The 20,067-nt window shown below is 40.4% G+C and overlaps 1 protein-coding gene across 3 annotated transcripts in view; it reads left to right on the plus strand.

Annotated features, from left to right (window-relative positions):
- The window catches only part of LOC110979674 (guanylate cyclase 32E-like), a 69,236-nt gene that overhangs the window by 20,542 nt on the left and 28,627 nt on the right, over positions 1-20,067 (plus strand). For all 3 annotated transcript variants that reach the window (XM_022235684.2, XM_022235685.2, XM_022235686.2), the window contains 3 exons: positions 12,731-13,046; positions 13,437-13,583; positions 16,246-16,436. In XM_022235684.2, the coding sequence (XP_022091376.1) occupies positions 12,731-13,046; positions 13,437-13,583; positions 16,246-16,436 (654 nt within the window). The remainder of the gene's footprint in view (positions 1-12,730; positions 13,047-13,436; positions 13,584-16,245; positions 16,437-20,067) is intronic.

A 20,067-nucleotide genomic window follows, 5' to 3' on the forward strand; every position in this document is an offset into this window, starting at 1 on the left:
AGTCACATTAAATTGAGATCTTGCATCTGCCAGCATTAACTCTTTGGGATTTCCACTTTGGAAACAATATCGTCATGAATACTGTCTCTTATGCTACAAAAAGACTGAGGAATTCCCTTTGTGACAACTGAAGTCTTTCAGTTGCCATGATTTTTGTAAATCTCTGTGTTTTTGTTGATCGTCATGTCTGCCAGTAAGGGTGAAAATGTTGGATGCTTCGGCATTAATGTAGGTTGCACCATTGGTGAAATTACGAAAATGGGACTGCCGAATAATCCACGAAATTCTTGCATGGAGGAAAGTAAATACATGTAAAAGCCTCGGTCTCTGCCCAGGACGCTGTCGTTTTTTGAGAAAACAGATTTTTTGTTTTCTTTTCCATGATGGTCGACCGACCATCATTTAAACATTCATTTCGTTTTAAATATCATATCCGTTAATAGACACCGATATTTTTTGTGTGGTGTGTCAAATGTTGTAGGACTCATTATAAACGGGTAATACAACAACAGCAAAAGCACAATGGAGGGAATCCACAAAACGCATTGAAAACAGAAACGAGGAGTATAAATGTAAGGTAAAAAGTAAAAGAGTTATCGGATTAGTTCAAAGTTTTATCTGCGAAAAGGGATTAACTTAACGCGAAAATGTTGCGATCTCACTATTACCTTCGAAGCATAATGGTAAAGTCCAAACTGTAATATAGCTTCTATTTCGAGCTCAGTGCACAGCGAGCCGATTTCGTCAAAAAAACCATGTAACTTCCCATGTTTGCAGATATAATTTCCTCAGTGCCTACATTTATTGGTTAGTAATCTTAGAATGGATTTTAGACTTCTATTGACGTGTAATCTGACTCGAAAGCGTGGTCATAAAGTATAATCGCAAAAACTTTATGCATACAGTAAGGAAGCCCTAAAATTATTCTTTTACGTGAAACCTGTAGAAAGAATGAACAGAGTGATTAATTAGCCAAAATTAATTAGGAGGTGTGTGTTTCGCTTCGTGAAAACGAAAATTCACACTTACACCCTTCTGCTCAATGTATTTTTTCCATCAGAGGAAAGGGGCGTGCATGTTCGCGCGCGCATCTGTGAATGTAACAAAGATATTCAATTAAAACCGACATGGGAAAAAATCTTGTCGAAATCTCGGTATCTTTGTGAAAACGATAACGGTGTGTAGGAAGGTCAGATTCTGGATTATAGGCTACACGGTCACGTCCGAACGGGAGTGGAATCAGTATAGTGGCACATTTTCTACCATTTACGGGAACATTGCAAGTTGCTACCTCAAAAGGTCGTGATCTTCAAAAAAATTAGGGTTGCCGTTTTGTATATTGACTCAGTAAACATGTGCGGTGTTATGACCCGAGGTGTTAAAGAACACTGTGTCGCATACATGCTTTATGACACGTTTTGACGTTATACAAACATCAGTTGCCAGGGGACTTTTTATGTCGGTATGTAATGGGATTTGTGTTTTGGTACCTTACCGACCGCAACACCGTGCTGTGAAGCTGACATATAATGAACGAAATTTGGGTTTACGGTGGACAACCGTAAGTAGTTATAAAATATAGAATGCTGTAATTTGTCGTCTCCACGGAAGATGTGCTCACTTGTCTGGTTGATATGGGTAATGGAATGAAAATAAAGTTTACTGTGGGTGGCCAAGCGGTCATTGTACGCCCGTTACGGCTAGCCAGGTGTGCTTCTGAGACCGATATCGTTCAGCCAGTGAACCATCTCGTTTTCTCACGAACATAAAAACGCCAGTTAGCGGAGTAATTGCACTTGCAGATTCACCCAGTAGACTTCAGACTTTGCCTTCTGTAGCAATTCTTAGGGCTGTTGGCTGTTTTGTGTTATTAGAAATCGTTCAATATAAGCTGTTGCTTAATAAAAGCCACTTTACTTCCAGCACCACAAAATGGATTGCGCTGATTTCTTAAACTCAATATTACAATATGATCATGTCAACTAAAGTAATCCATCGGTTAATTAGTCAGAGTGATAACAGGAACTTCATATCAAGCACGTCTTACACTCCCTGAATCTAATTAAATGAGGGACAGAGCTGATCCAGATCAAAGATGAAATGGTAATCAGACCAGAACAAAAGCTTTTGTGGATATAAAACGGACACAGGGTGCATGGTGTTGATTTAATTCCTCTGAAACTGTAGTGTTTATAGTACCCCACTTTTTAAGTTGTCCTAAATATGAACTCAAAACCTTCGACTGAGCGGAAGGTGTTACAAGCATGATGCTTGGCGCAGGCACCTCTTTAACATCCCAAGTCCAAATATCATACACATGTTTGTGTGGAGACGAAAGTGGTGTCAGATTCCTCCTTAGGGGCGTAGCAGTGACACTTAACTTGGGATGCTAGAGTGGCTGGAGATTTCATCAATTTCGTCTTGTCATGCACCATGAAGAGAAAAAACAGTGCTTGGCGTCAGGGGGGCCGGACACTCAGAACACATTTGCAATCAATCCTGCTTTAATCCGACAACGAGGGGGTTTCAGATACCCATCAATGCAGGGGGTTCATGAAGTGCCAAACTCAACGTTCAGTTTATATGGGGGAAACTTAGTGGTTGTAGTTGACAAAAATATAGTGCGGTTTCTCGTTCATCCGAGATCTGCAAAAGCACGCTTGCATGCAATGATTATTTAAGTAATACAGGTGGCGTTGTGTTTCTTATTCACAAGAACATAACATCCTTAAATCGTTGAATAACTCAAACCTAATTTCTGATGTTCTTTTTAAACTTTCATAACAAGCTTTATTAGTTTACATTCCAACGTCCAAGGAGATTTCGCGTCATTTTCAATCATTATATCTTTATATGCCATGGATCTGCGATTGTTAAACAGTGAGTATAAATATCCATATTTTCCAAAAGAATGCACTTCCTTTTTCCGTGAGCATGTCAGTCGGTATAAAACACTGCAGCCTTATACGCAAAAATGACCTCAGTTAAATAATCCATATCAAATGTCATAAAATCATTGAAAGTCTGCCACATTGCCAATCCATTTGTACACTGTTATCCATCATCGACGTTCCTAGTACATAGCCTTCCGACATGAAAATTCCTTGCAGCGTTGCCACGGTGACGGAGGGTGAGGAGACAATTGAAGTTTCTGCTTAAGTGGCCAATTACCCCGATCAATGTTATGTACACGTTGCAAGGCGAGTGTTGTGTCCGAGGTCTGTCGTTCCTCTTCCCAAGGAAAACTGTTCCAGATGTTGCCCTCCTTGTTGTCATGTTGGTCTCGAACTTAAGGAAAGGGGTAGCCGTATAAACATTCATCACATGGGTGTTTTCAGTGCATGAGAAGCTCCCTGTTTGATTTGATAATCATAACTTAGACTCTCCCGTATATGACTTAAATCATGTTTAGTAGCCGTATGTCAGAACATCAATGTTAAGTCTATTGGAGATTAGATCAACCACTGCATAAATTATTCCTACTTATGTTTCTATCAGTTTGGGACGCCTTAAGCATAAACAAATTACGGTGACCGTTCATACATCTTTTATATCAATGGTGGTTACATGCGTGCTCATTTAGACTCCTTGAGTTCATCAAACCGATGAATAATGTAGTCACCGTTGAATAGTAAGAACCTGACATATATTTTATAATTGACATTATTAATGCAACTAACTGCCATATCATTTCGTTTGGACATTTAAAGCTTACGCTCTTCAATGCTAAATACTTCATATCTTGAACTGACTTTCTTTGTGCAAATTGAATGCACGCATCATCCAACAAATCATAATAACCAGTGGCCTGTCTCTCTCAGCATTTTGTGTTATTAGTAATGGACTTTCTAAAGGCAGCCTATTGTGAATCTTTGCTTAACCAAGCTCCGGTAGTGAAAAGCAGAGCTGACATAGAGTGTGTATATTTATTAAAGCAGTAGCGTTTGAGCGCTTCGTTGTTGGCGTTTTGACGTTGGTATCAGTAGTGTTGTAGTGGAATTATTTGAACCCTCTTCACATTAGCGTTAACTCTTGAATAGTTGCACGTCACAAGTTAAGTGCCACTCGTGTGAGTGATACAATAATGTTCGTTGCAAATGCAGCGCAGAGCGGGCTTTGAAACTGTTCGAAACACATTGTTTTGCTCTGGGTGGGTTGCAGTCATTCGTCTCAACTATCTGAGAAAGAAAATTACGCCTGCACGAGTTTCCTCTCTGCGTCTCCACTGGACGCATTATACCTGGAGCATTTGTTCAACGTTCATGTACTGGAACCACGCTCCGATGGTTTATCCCAGTCAGCTTCAGAATGGTAAGTTCGTCTCATCGCAAACTGTTTCCTACTCAGTCTGCCCATTCCGCCACGGTCTGAGATTTTTTTGCCTTGCTAATATTTTCATAATCTAAAGGGTGTTTTGCTTTGGTGGCAAATCTTGCCTCTTATTGATGGATGGATTTCGGGGGCGCCGGTAGATACGAACGGCGGAAATCAATCGGCTTCCTTAGCGCAAGCTGCGATGAGCTGCTTCGTTATATGCTCCAGCTACTTCATTTTTCGGTCCAATTGATGCTAAAATATTGGCGTTTATTTCTCATACAGCCAGGAATTTTGTGCTCGATTAAATTGTTTGCCATGCATGACAATAGCAAGCGTAACACGGTAATTGCATTTCGTAAAACTGACTTCCATGGTAACGTTTACGTAGAGCAGTTTTAGCGTAGGGGGCTGGAATTCGATTGCAGACTGCTGTCAAACTCCACTGACGTTTGCAGTAGTCAGAGTCCTACATTGCTTATTTAACATTTAAAATGCTTGACTTACCTTGGAATACAGGTTTAAGCTATATATGACATATTTCTGCAACTTCGAAAACTCAATGCAAAATCTTTCCCGAAGTTAATATACTTCCATTATCAACAACTATATGCATCAGAAAGTTGAATTTACTGTGTATGGCATTTGTATTAGAAAAGTAATTAAATTTATAAATGGCATTTTGGTGCTAATGCATAAATGACCAAAAGTGTGATGTCATCCAAGGCAGTAACCTAAGTATTACAACTGTTAATCTTTTAACACTAAAGCTTTGTTTACATTGGCGATCCATATTTGTTTCATTTCACAATAGTTTGTCAGCGAGCGAAGTTTTCTCACAAATATTTTCATAGCGCCAAAAATGACAATGTGCACGGAAAACCCCTAAACGGAGGAGTGTCTTCTGTTAATTATGTCACAGCAGCAGCCAAATTGAGCATGGGAATTTTTTAAAGTTTCAAAAGTGCACATTTAAAAAAATATATATTTTAATTTAAAAGAATACCTGGTTAGTTTCAAGAAGTGTATTACTGTTAGCAGGTCTACTCGTATGAAAAGGCCAGACTAATCGCTGCGGAAGGTGACGAAGGACAGATGTGCACATTTCGGGAAAACAACTTTCACATCTAGTGGCGGCTTTGCACTGCTGAGGCAGTGTTGAACAAAGCAGTCTGGCTGCATTCTCTTATTTTGTTCCTTATTTGACTTAACATCATATCAGAGGTGTGGAGGGTGTGGAATTGGTGCTCATACTTCAAACATTTTTCTTGTGATATCCGACCTATAAACTCAGTTTCTTGATTGGCTGACAGCAACATCATAAGGCATTCACAATAACACTTCACTTCTCTGTTGTGAACGCCCTGCAGTCTCCTTCCTGAAAAGTATCACAGGTATGCAACGGAGCAATGGGAGACTTTGAGACACTTGGTGGCGGCAAACATACCGGTCCTTTTTAGCAGTTCTGAGCATGTGTGCGTTGTTCTGAACATGCGTGCCTTGTTGTGAGCACGCGCACTAAAGGAGCGGTATATCTGCTTTCGCCAGCCTCTCAAAGTTTCCAATCTGTCTTTAGAGTAGCTATCATGCTATATATAGCAGTAAAACTCTACGAGGAGACAGGGTCGTTATATAAAAGGCCGAGAGAAGGACGTTCATCGTCCTTAAAACTTTGGAGCTCTTTAAACGTTGTTGCCATTATTACTAACCACCCAGACGTTTTGAATGCGTTATTTGTCAGACGTAGCATTCGACATTTATGGTTGTGAGCACCGTTTTGAGTATACATGTATTGTTAATGATTTTGTTTGAATGGGAAAATGTTTTTACCTGAGAAATCGGATAAATGAAAATCAGATTGAAATGTACGAGTTCAAGAACGCATTTAAGATTACATTTTTGGCCTCGAACTTGATTTTTTTTTAATTTCTTGGTTGGTTTTCTTTCCAAGTTCCAAATACTTGTATTCAAGGTACAAGTTTTAAAAAGTTCAAAGTTAGAAATATATCAGAAGCCTTCACAACGTACATACACACTTTCTGTCCATCTGTTTTAAACAGAGATTCTTCCACTCGAGAGAAGAAAAAATTAATAAAATAAAGTCTTCCAGTTACATATACCCTTGGCGACAGTGCATGTTTGGAAACCGGTCCCTCAAATCAATTTTCTTTTGATAAAAATGTTTGATTTATGAACGGCTGCAGGTTACCATGGGCTAGTGAGTGTTTGCTAATGTAATTTGGAGTAGCCACCCTCCAGCTGTGTTGCATCTGGAATTTGGACTGAGCTGAGAGCAAGATTCAGATTGCATGGGGAAACTGGGAAAATATGTTTACCGTTGCTGTTATATTATCAAGGGAGTTGAGAAAGGGTGCGACTATTCTTTGTATATAGAACTGGCTCCGAAGTGTGATCCATGTTAATCCAGAACCAACTGTCAGTACTTTAATTTCCAAATAAAATTGTTAATATTATGGGAAAACTTCAGATTGAAATCAATGTGTGTGATGTGTTGGGATTTTAAAAAGTGGGAAATGTTAACACCGCAGCGCCATTATGTGTGTCTGTTCCGAAATTGCTGGATATTAAACTTTGAAAATTGTATTTTAATCCGGTTACTCGTGTGAATTCAAAATGTCTGCATAGTTGTTTCTCTTAGTCAATATTTTCAGCGTTACAGTGTCGATTTAAACGTCTTCTTCAGCCATGAATTCTTTGTAATTTGTGGGGCCTATGCAGAATGTTTGTGGGCAATGTCCCTGTGTGTAATTTTCTCACAGTGGCAGCTAAATATCGAATTCAAAACGGATCGATTTCTTCGTTGGTTAAGACACGGTCATCTCGTTATTTTCTTGAGAGCTATGACGGTCAGTTAGTCAATTTAGTGGCTGAAGACCATATTCGCCGAAGAAAGAGAAAAGCTGTCTTTCCAATCGACATGCGTTTTCTGTTATCTTTGTAGGTTCATGAAAATGGAAACGCTTTGATAAAACTCTGCTTCGTTGTATAGTCTACCATTAATTGACCTGCTTTGCCCTGTAGAATCGCATATCCAAAATCGGCTCAGCATTTAATAACGTCGACCAACTCGGACCATGGAGCTATCAGCTTGGACAGGCAACAAGACCGATACGTGACTGATCCCTAATTCGCACTATTCCCGTGCAGTACTGCACCGGGCCCTTTAGGCAGTATAGCCCCGATGAGGCACTTAAGAGGCCACCCAATGTCACCTAGGTTTGCCCTAGAGAAATCGACCCAGTGGTCAAATGCACTCGAGCACCATCCGATGAAATGTCTGTGCCTTCATCAAGTATTGCATATGGTATATTGTACAATGCCGGCGCATTTTGCAGTGAAATGTTCAGCATTGGCGTTCTGTCATAGCTTCTGTTGCTTAGCCCTGCAGCTGGAAGTTCAAACTGATCGGGAGATTGGCATGGCACAGGCGACACTATTTTAGAAGCAAAATATGTGATTAATTTGATTTAATTTTAAAAATTCCACAGAACTACAACGGTTGCAGTTCGTTTCCTTGAGATAATCTCAATATTGTCGCAAGCCCGCACTTTTATATAGTCTCTGTTATAAAGCTAAAACCGCATTCCTTTCCTGTTTCAAAAGCACGGTTACAGTTCTCGACATCGCCTGATTACCTTGTCAGTCGTTGGTCACTTCACAAAATTGAGACTTTTTATATCTATTTCAACTGTCTCAATTAACGAGCCTAATCTTTTTCCTTCCGTATGAACATTTCATTTGTATCAGATTTATGCCGTTTCGTCTTTCGTTTGGTTTCGCTTTGTGTTGCTGCGTAGTGAATTTAGGACATATTTCCGTTTGTGTGTGGATTGCTCGCACGCAGCCTTATTTTCCTCAAATTACATCTTCGAGTCTATCACTTTGCCGTTGTTTTGAATCAGGTTTGGCAGTTCCGTAGTTATTGTATTTATTCTTAAAGTCTGTTCCTTGTAACAAAGTCCTTATAATATAAGGACTTATTTTATAACATTGAAGCTCTTAATTACATTATATAATTATTCCGTCCTCAAATATTATGCCCAGGTTATCTTATTAATTCGAGACAAAAGCCTGTCAATTTTTATTTCTTCTTTGCTCAGCAGAGTTAGCCACAGAAGCTGTTTAAATCTTAACATAATTAACCTATTGTCACCCACAAAATATTCAAGTTCACCGTTGCTTTCAATTTGATCAAAAATGAGCTAATGGTGCAGTATGTCTATAATTATGACAATCAAAGTGTTTTAGCGTACGTGCGGCTAACAAAATTGGCATTGATGCTGTTGTCATTGTTACTGATCAATTTATGAGCAGTAATACATTAACGTTTTTTTTTGTCCTGGTGGGAAATGTTTTGACACAGTTTGATTGCATTTATTAGTCTTTTTATTTTATTTTCTGAATGTGGGAAACACTTGATCAGCATTTCTATGTACGTGCACTGATTGACATCATTAATTCGCCAGGTGTAAGCATCCAAGATGCGCCCTAATCTTAAATCGTTCTGTTTCCGGTGCGGTTCACGCTCCATTATGCGTTTTCAAGCTTGAGGTCCAACGGTCTTTGATATTTCACACCACTGGCGTATCCAGAGGGCAGCGGGGAGCAAGTGACCACCCCTAGACGTGTTTGTTTGTTAATTTTCTCTTTTGGGGAAAAAACTTCCACTTTGCCTGTAGAACCAAGCCAACTTACACCATTGTTCTACATCATTAACGACTTAATCCTATTGTTTTTGGCTTTGCTCTTAGGTCAGATAGCAAATTGCGTAACGACTTCCAAGGGGAATTAGCAGAAAGCGAAAAATAGGCCTAAGCAAAGACATTCTTTCTGACATAGGCCCCCTATGTTTGGAGGCAATATATAGCTCTTTGCTATAAAACTGTCTACCGAGAAGCAGTTGTATTTAGTAACAGAAGATGCTCTCACGATTGATCAGATCGGACCCATATTAAAGCGTATGTTTTGATTTTACAGTATAACCTCTGTACCTTTTGTCCTTTTTCAACCTGAAGCCATACGTTGTCAAGTCCACATCAATTCGAAATCAAATGTCCGTGTAGCCTAGAGACTGCCAGCAATTAGGCCCAATTGTTCCTATCCTTATCGTGCCCATAGGGGACTTCACGTCTTCGAAATTCACTTCCTTTGTCAACTGCTGTATATAGGCCTGAGCGCTCATCGTGTCACAAGAACAAAATATTAATATTAACCCCACCAAAGCGCGCCCAAGATCTGGTGTTTGCTTTCGTGACTTTTTTCTTGTCATGGTTTGATATCAAGATCAATCACTTTTGTATATTCTCAGAATTGGGATAGATGAGTTACATCAGTTAAGAGATTGGCTTTGCGATGCAGAATTATGGGACCTGACTCTAACTGTACATTTCGCACGAGTTCAAAATACACAACGGTTGGGTATTTTTGGAACACTGTTAATTTAGCAAAATATTAAATATTTCATACCAACCAAACTAAGGAATTGTCTGTATTGTCAGTTGGATTTAGAAGCACGAGTGAGATGAGGTCAAGCGAGCTTAATTCATTCACGCACCTGTCATAGCACGGAGACGCTTTGAAAAAGTATTATAATCAACAAGAAATTGAACATCTCCTCTTTCCATTTGTCTGCAGTGCAATAAATAAGTAGCGAAAGAGAAAGAAAAGGAGAGCATATTGTCATTGCACTGTATAAAATGTAGCGCTCCTACCGAATTAATTTTTCACCCAGTAACCGAAATTAATGCGAAGTTCTGGATGGTTGCTTAGTTGTGAGGTAGCGAGTATCTGTTATACATGTATTTATGTTCATTATTCACTGACCCAAGTTATTTGCGTTCAATTCACACCCTCCCGATTAAAAAATAATGAGAACAGATATCAGAGTGGGAACCGTTCACAGACGAACACCGACAACAGTGAATGGAATAACCGCTTCCGCAACGGTTCCATCTTACCTAGAGAATTTGGTGAATAGTTTTTCTGAAAACAAACTCTGCGGCTGTGTTTCTTGACCTGTTTAATGTGAACTGTTTTGTTGATATTAACTTAATTCTAGTTGGTTAGCTTCTTATAGGTTGACAAATACTATCTTTCACGAAGAGCTTCAAAAGTGTGGGTGCATCCCAATGAGGCATATACATGTACATTTAGGTATAATTCAGAGCATGTGCTTACATTTTAAAATGTAAGTTGCTCTTGCCAATATAGTCTCAATTTACTTTAAATTATTTGGCTCAGCCGAATTAGGAAGCAAGTGCATTAATTATTGTGGAGTAATCGAATGAGTGGGCGAATCGGTAGGCTCATACATTGAGGTATATTTGATAATAGGAACTTGCGAGGATGAACCTAAAAAAAATTTGTAAATACATCGTTCTTCTTGACAGCAAATCTGGTCGCAAATACCTTAGGAGTTCGGCGTAAATTAAGTCTGATAGCCGATGTAAATTACTTGACCAATTTTATGCTCTAGATGGTTTCGTGTCCATCTCCATTGATGAACCGCGTGGCACGTTTTGAATGCCCTCTCAAGAGTACAAATCGTTGTTTCATCGACTTCAGGAATGGACTTAATTCCGTGCCAGACATGCTGGGTTGTGCTTGGAAACTGTGATGGATCGGTTTCCGGGAAGTGCCGTTCTCGTCCCGCAAATACTCGTTAAATATTAATTCCAGAATTTTATTATTGAAAATGATCTGTATGAAAGGTATAATCTAATTCTTCTCTAATGAAGAATATGGACGGGGAACATTGAGCAGAAGCCCCTTTTATTGATGTGCAGAGATGAATTAATTTGGCCGCGACATTTCTGCGCGTGATGGAAATGAAAAGCTCTATATTCGTGGGAAGATTTGTGGCTGTCCCCAAAATGCAGTGCGGAATTCAGATCAACTTGTTTCTGTGAGTATTACTATGTGCTACAATGCAAAAAAGATCCGAGTACTTGTTTCAATTGGAAGTGAAAAGGTGGTGGTTTCCCAATTGTTAGAAAACATTTTCATCAACATATGCATGAGTTCGTTATTCTGATGTCATGCAAGGCACTCCTTGTCAAAGGGTCATTGTAACATGTGTATAAAGCTGTGTATTCAAGTTACAAAAATCCTATTACATGCTTCCTTTAAAGTCTATATACCTCCCAACAAGAGTGCTATTGGTCGTCAAATTCTGTCATGTATCCCAGCACCCGTATGTTTGTGTCGCCACTATTGGGTTTTCATGTTTTTATACTCCCTGAAGCGTGACATTTTTCATTAGTTAGGATCAATCGAGTATAAAAAGCCATTAATTTTCCACGCGATTGTGTATCTAGTTCTGCTGTCACGCGGTCCAGGAAACGAAAAGATACAGAGAAATCGAAGGGGGGATATGACCTTTGATTGAGAACATCACTGTACTGGCGACATCTGCTATAATACATAAATATGCCATGCATAGACAAGATTATATGAAATGCATGGTTGGGGAAGTTGCAGTAGACTTTGTGTCTGCCAACAAAATGTCTCCCTGGCGAAGATAATTGTCTCCGCGATCCTCAGTTTCAGCATAGAAGACGCTGGAGTTACTTCATATACAAAAACATGAGTAGATAACCGGGATAAATGGTGGCAAAAATTAATCAAACAGTGTTCACATTTTCATCACGGAATTGTGCTACAGTAATGTTGTACGATAGTGGGAGACAAATTTTAGAAACCTGGATAATTACAACTGCAGGAATGTAAATCATACGGCACATCACGGCACATGATGTTACTTACCGGTATACTGCGTCTCCCATTCTGCTCCGATGATCGCCTGGATAAAATTGAAGGGTAGAAATTAAGAGCTGGGGCACTGATCTGGAGACAAAGTCTCATCTGATCAGTTCTGGGACTGTGCCACCTACAAATCCATGTTTGCGAGTGGGAACGGGGAATTTCACAATGAGGTCTAAGTTAGCTTTTGTGGATCATTTAATGCCAACTTCTTGTGATGAGATCTTTCTGTTTTAAAGGCGACTGTGTCTGTAATGGCGTTGACCGTAGGTCACTTATGGGTTTATGCACTACCCCATACCGAATGCACACACCTTGTGGGTTTGTTTTACACCTTGACACAATAGCTGTGCATTAATGACCAAAGGAAGACGTTTGGGCTTTTCAAAATCATACTGAGCATGCACTTGTTCCAAGATCGCAAATTCCTTACGGGGTGCTAGGCTGGCACTGATTGTGATGGTCGAAGTGCAGGGAACCATTTTTAGCAAACAATTCAGCGGCACTGTTTTGCTGCGTTACGTTGAGTGCAGTATGCTCAAATTTTATAATGTAGTTGAATTCAACACGTCGTATATTCTTTATATTGCTCCTTCAATAATGAATTGGGTGCTTTCCACTTTCTCCTTGGCAGTTATGCGCTGCGGAAGAGGTCAGCGACAAGGAAAAATATGGCACCTTCGCCCGCACCTTCCCCACCAATAAGCAGTTCTCCAAGTCGGTAGTGACTCTTCTTAATCACTTCAGCTGGCGCGTAGTGTCGATTGTAGCCGCTGACCTACCTAAACACCAGAGTGCCAAAGCCAGCCTTGAAGAGACGTTCTTGTTGCACGGCATCAACGTCATGCACAGTTGGGATTTCGAATCGCCATATTTTGGATTTGTGTGGCCTACCATGAAAAGTGCACGACTAGCTGACATCATAGAGCAAACATACAAAACGACTAGAAGTAAGTGATTTGTCTCAAACCAAACCACAAACACAACACAAGCAAATGCATACCTGTTTTACATACAAGGTGTGGAAATTCATTTGTTCTCCTGTGGTTAAGGAAACTTGTAGAAAATGCTCCCTTTTCTCCCACAAGGATAACTCCTTCGAGCTGAACTTTTCATGATTTCTTGGACTGTTCCTCTTCATTTTCCAACAGATAGATAAAAAATAAAAGAATATTCACAGAGCGCATTTATGGCTTTAGTTAACTCCCTACAGCCCCGAACAAGTTAAAAAAATATCTTCTTGTCAACACTCCTATATCCGAGAAATTTTGAAACAAAAATCGAAATTTTATTTTGGAGCCTACTTCTGAAACATGTACCCTCCTTTTTCTCCTTTGTAGTTTATATTTTCCTGGGCGAAGAATATGAACTACAGGCATTCATGGAGGACTTAGACGCCAAAGGTCTGCTCGATGATGGAGAATATCTTGTTGTCACCATATTCGAAGATTCTTTCAAGCCTGAAAAGAAAGATTCATTCTTGACAGGTAAAGACGAAATACGTCAGGTGTATGAATTAAAGTCATGGTTCGTTGGCATGTTTTGTTCGTTGCTTCATGTAGGCCCTAACGCAACTCTTGATGGGAACTTACCACAATCATTATTTCAGAGATCTTGCATCCGTGTGAGCTTTCGTCGTCGTCGTTAACGGGATTTTTGCCTAATGTGCTCCTTTTTTGGTTCATTACCTTAGCCTCTCTTTCCTTTTTTCAATATATAATCCCCGGTGCCTTTCAGGACGTTATCCTATCGGCATGAACTTCATTTGAAGGTTTTTTTTTTATTGGCGTCTGTCAGCACGCGTTGATAACCGAGTTCAAACGCTACCTACCGTTAAGTGCTGCGATGATAGATTTGGTGGCTTTTCTGAGTACATCATGTTCTCTAGTAAAGAGGCGTCGTTCGTTTCTTTTCGAAGACACAGATGTGTGCTTCGCTTTGTTTGAAACGAACACCTGCGGTTGTTTCTTAATGCGTCGATTTTTGAGCGCTTCATTCAACCGAACTTGACACATATGCAGCAAGGTATGAGACAGAGAGAACCCCCCCCCCGCTTTGTGTTGGTCATTGTCTCGCAGGAATCTGGGGAATTCCTTTCAGACATCTTGGGGGATGTGTTGAGTAAAAATAGTCTGGAATGTGTATAGGGATTGGACATGTTGGGGGGTACCCCTCGGTCTCATTTCTTGCTGGGTATAACTTGACGCCGTGTTTCCTCCAAAGGGCGCCATGTTGTCAGCGTTTTCATGGCGAGTTGCAAATAAGCATGGAGGCCTGTTAAACTTTCATTGGGGAGAATTTCAGGGGAAGAAAACATAAAAGTGAATCAGTAAACATCATATAATATTGTATGCTCGTGTGCCTTTTTTCAGCAAAAATGACACGGTTGAACGAGTCTATTACCCTCCCGGAGAGAGTAATATTAGCCAAGCTTTCCTGATATTGCACTTTTACGTTTCGATGCCCGATATGCCTGACCAATTCCAATTAGATAAAATGTGTATTGACCTGTATTGAAGTGAGGGCCGACTTGTCAATCGCACCTCTCCGTTTTCACAGACAAATATCCTATAATAATTGCTATCGGGGCCGAATTGATCTGTAGGTACAGTTGCACTTTAAACGGAGGGCATGCGTTCAGTGAAGTTATTTCAAAATATTCACTCGCATCGGCGTACACATCTCTTTACAAAACGATGACATGTCGAATTTGACGTGGTCTTCTTTTAAGAGAGGTTTGTATTGTCATCGGCGCCTCTGCATTAACAACTCTAATCTAAGCCACGATCTAATACTGCTCCACATTTGAAGTGCATCACATTACGTTAAGGAGAAAAAAGGGTCAGTTATATTGTACCTGTTCGCCTGGATCATGAAAGCACTTTACTCGGGCAAAATTGAGCTGGCTGTACACGCCACAAGACTACAGTTGCGGGTCAGATACGTTTTCGGGAAATGAGCTGTTTACTGTGGGATTGTTAACGGAAACGTGGGGACGGCCCACCCTCGGGAGTTGATGTGTCAGTCATGGAAAGCCAACGCTGAAAAGAGCCCAAGCCGCGTGTGCGCTCTTGAGTCATCGCCGGCTTCAAATTGGCAGGGTGAGGGATGCTGTCCAGAACTTAATGGCTGAGAATGCGTTGATGATATGGGTTGCATTCTCAATGATGCGAAGCTAGCTATTCCCTTTTCTGTGGTTGTGTATACAATAAGTACGTTGCAAGCCATTGACTGTGGGAAAGTGTCAAATTAAGGGCCTGCTGATCCTTAAAGGAAATGGGGAATCACGTTCTGATATGACTTTTGTAAGCCATTGAAACTTCAGAAATCAGTTGCTTAAGGGAGGATTGTTGTCGACGTGTGACATTCACTCAAAGTATGTGCTCAGGTATGGGTGTACATGTACATTCCAGGATAAGGTACGATCAAAATTTGTTGAGTCTGGCCTTTTATAAGGATATGTACCTACGTTCTAGCGACAAATATCGCCAGAAACCTTTGAAAGACAAAGACAGACGTTGACAAGGACGTTTTGGGGAAGCTTGGTGCAGCTAAAGTCGCTGTATTATTTTAATGTGTCATATAAGCTTCGCCATAAGAGAGTCTTACAGTGGGAGTAACTTACCACTCTCGAATCAGCCTGTGATAAGTAAAACTGACACGAAATCGACTGAGCAATAAATTAATTAAAGCATTTAATAAGAGCTGTACAACCGCAACAACAAAACTGGGAGATATTTCAAACCAAAAGGAATAGACGTAATAGGGGGAGAAACGTAGCCATGTTTATTTTGTCTATAAAAATATTCTTTCATTAATAGTCGGTTCATTCAATGTCAGACAGTGTTAATCAACAGTTGCTTTATGCGAATACGGCCGTTTCACGATAGGGCGCCTCCAAGAGTTTGCAACGCTTTGGCCAATCACAACGCTCGAAATTTGTCGACCCTTTCTAAACGCGCATTGGGTCGACAACTTTCGCCCATTGTGATTGGCCAACGTGTTGCAAACTCTTGGTGGCGCACTATTGTAAAACGGTCGTATTGTTTCATCACCATCAACCTTGGAGACACTATTCATACAGTACAAGTATAGAAAAAACTAGGATGCTTAATTAAAAACTTGAAATGTCAGTCTGTCTTATTTCAGGTGGGCTGTTCAACAAAGAAGGTTTCCAGCCGAAACGAGTCAAATACTTTCGGTCGGTGTTGATGCTGTACTACACCTCTGCTATGAACCCAAATTTCGAGAACTTCCAGCAGCAAGTCATGTACTATCAACAGCAGCCGCCTTTTAACATGAATTACTCTCTCCTGGATAATCTGCATTTGAAACCTATAGTAAGTATGGCCTCTCGGTTCAGTTATTTAAGACAAACTCTTCATGGACAAAACGTGGGCCGACATCAAGAAATGTTGGATGCGTTTGAGTGAATTACGTCGTGTTTTGAACTTTTTTATGATGTGTTCTGTGGCAAAAAGGTATGGAATGTTCGTATAGAACGTCAAACGAAGTGAACCATTTCCAGATGTCAAGTGGGCTTTGAAGCCCACTGTCATTTTACCTACAGTCTGTACAGGAAGCCAAATTTTTCAGAAAACTCACCTCTGGTGGCTTGTTTCGTTTTACCCGTAATCTGTTCAAAATGTACATTTGCCCCCTTAAATTTAATCTGAAAAGGGTCGTGTTTAGGTGCGGGATTTCAACACTTCGTGACCTATTCTTTTACGTATGAGCCGTCGCGACGGCCAGCCATTGTTTCTAGCAGCCACCTTTAGGGAAAAACAAGATTGTGTACTCAGATCACGATATGATCTCTACGGAATTCTCTGTTCAACTTTTCACCACCCTTACATGCATGGTCAAATATATTTAACTTCAATGCGTCCATGCAGTGCCAGGTCTGAAAGATTGTTAAGCTAGAAGCTCATTCCCGAAACTCATCTTTGTTTTCAAGATTTGACAAAAGAAATCGCGATCTCATACCCTTTCTTGTATCTCTAATCACCAATCGCGTCTCCAAACAATCTGTCTTAAATGGTCCATGCCTGCTACTAAAGAGTTCCGCGGATAGTGCCGTTAAGGCTGTTTCCGATCATTCACGTTCTGTGTAATGGACTCCTCTCTTTAGACTGCCGGTTATCCCGCATCTTTCACCGCCGGTCTCAAGAGCCTTCATGCGATTGCAGCAGTAGAATACCATTAGGCTACAAGCAAGACACTAACTCAAGACGCAAGAACACAACCCCTCTTTATTTGATTTGATGTGTTAAAAGACGTTGGTGGACGTCTGTCACTTTATTTACGTGCCCTACGGACCCAGCTTGCACCCCCGCATCGTTGAAGAGCTTCTGCACTCTAGGCGGCTCATGAGCCCCAAGTCCATCAAAAGCACCATCACAACTATTCTTACCCTCTCAGTATGTTGATGTCACACGGAGTGTCATCTCACCCTTCCGTTCAAAACATTCTGTGTGTATCGAAACTAAGAACAATGCGTTATTTGAACTTGTCCCCCAAAGTATCTTCTGTCACATGGAAGCAATTTTCCAGCGACAGAATACAAATTACGTAACATTCATCAAGGCCCTGGATAAATAATTTCGCTCTCCCAGATACGACGACTTTAACATTAACCTTTTGGTTGGTTTTGACCGAGAAAATTTTACCTTTAATTAAAATGCTGTAAAATTTAGGACAAAATAAAATTTTATTCCTGAAACCATTCGAGCACTTTGTTGAGTTTGTGATTCTCATTACTTTTAAATTAAAAAGCAGGATCCCACAAGTCGCCCACAAGTATCACTAAAGGGAATTATCCCCGATCCAAATCGGTTGTTCCTTTCGGACTCCTTTAGCTGAACCCGATGGATAAATATATGAAACGAGCATTTCTCCCTTGGGGGACCAGGGTGGGAACCGAGAAAAATTGTCGCTTTTGAACCAACGGGTCCCAGGTTCGATTCCCTGCCTGGAAACTGTTCCCCTTTTTATTTTCGGACTCCTTTAGCTGAACCTGATAGATAAATATATGAAACGAGCGTTTCTCCCTTGGGGGACCAGGGTGGGAACCGAGAAAAATTGTCGCTTTTGAACCAACGGGTCCCAGGTTCGATTCCCTGCCTGGAAACTGTTCCCCTTTTTATTTTCGGACTCCTTTAGCTGAACCCGATAGATAAATATATGAAACGAGCATTTCTCCCTTGGGGGACCAGGGTGGGAACCGAGAAAAATTGTCGCTTTTGAACCAACGGGTCCCAGGTTCGATTCCCTGCCTGGAAACTTGTTCCCCTTTTTATTTTCGGACTCCTTTAGCTGAACCCGATAGATAAATATATGAAACGAGCATTTCTCCCTTGGGGGACCAGGGTGGGAACCGAGAAAAATTGTCGCTTTTGAACCAACGGGTCCCAGGTTCGATTCCCTGCCTGGAAACTGTTCCCCTTTTTATTTTCGGACTCCTTTAGCTGAACCCGATAGATAAATATATGAAACGAGCATTTCTCCCTTGGGGGACCAGGGTGGGAACCAAGAAAAATTGTCGCTTTTGAACCAACGGGTCTCAGGTTCGATTCCCTATCTGGAATTTTTCCCTTTTTTTCCCCTTTTTTTTTCCTCAACACCCCTAGCAAACTACCCGAAATAAAATAGAATTTTACTCTGTCTTTTTTACATTTGTTACTATACGTAAAAAAGAAGTAAAAGACTCGGATGTGGGGTTCGAACCCACGACCTTACGGCTGAGCGCTGCAGTGCCTACCACTGAGCTAACATGCACTCCTTACTGTTTTAACATTCGGAAGATATATAAATATTCGGATTAAAAAAAACGCGAATAACAAAATCTACGCAGGCGACTGGCACACGACTGGCAGGGTTGACGGTAAATTCAGCAGTTTTGGCACTTTCTTACGCATACGTTCTGAAGTGATAGCCAAGTTCGCTTAGTTTTGAGCATTTTATTGCCTACTACCACTGAGCTAACATGCTCTCCCTACTTTTTTGGCATTCGGAAGATATACATAAATATTAGGATTAAAAACACGCGCATAAAAAAATCTACGTAGGCGACTGGCACACGACTGGCAGGGTTGATGGTAAATTCGGCAGTTTTTGCACTTTCTTACGCATACGTTCTGAACTGATAGCCCAAGTTGGATTAGTTTGAGCATTTTATTGCCTACTGCCCTATAACATACGAACATCCAGCATCTTCAGTGAACAACGTGGTTCAATACTGAAACCTGTTGCACCTTACATCTTAATGCATAGGTTATCCTGGATCTTTCAAGACTTTTTCATTAAATTTCACAGATTTGTATCTTCAGTTTTATTTACTTCCCAATCTCTTATTTGGTCACACGTCTTCGGCGAGCACTCGATTTCGTCTCATCTACGTCAGCCGTGTAAAAAGTTTTCCAAAAAAGATATACATGTATTAAAGGAACCAGGAAATAGAAATAGTTTTATAACTTTTACTAAAAACCCTTGAAATTGCATTTTTAGGTTTCAATGAACTTGATTTTAAATTTCTGTTTTGCAATTTCAATCAATATTTTGATGCTTTTTGATTTTTATGCTAATGTATACTTGCATATTTATGAGCAGAACTATGATTTCATCCAAGGCACTGAATCTCCATGTTGCACTGATTTGTGCACAGATAATTTCTAGATTTCTAGGTTTTTTAACCACTGCTATGGCAGATTTTATTTTCTTTGGCAATATAGTGCTGTGTACGTATATGGCAATGTTCCAGCAAAAATCCTTTTCACAGAAACGTTCCCAGATTGCCAATATTGGGTTCACAATTTGAACATGAAAACATGGAGCCTGAACCATGTCTCTCTGGATTTACATCAAAGCAAAAGCGCCCTCACTTGTCCAGAAATGCTTGGCCAATTTTTAATGTTGGAAAAAGTGCACCGTTAAGTTCACGTAATTCAAAAAAGATGTCAAACAGTCAGAAGG

The sequence above is a fragment of the Acanthaster planci genome, linkage group LG07 (assembly GCF_054643075.1).
Source record: "Acanthaster planci isolate LZ-2023a linkage group LG07, COTS_SCS, whole genome shotgun sequence".
Classification (NCBI taxonomy): domain Eukaryota; kingdom Metazoa; phylum Echinodermata; class Asteroidea; order Valvatida; family Acanthasteridae; genus Acanthaster; species Acanthaster planci.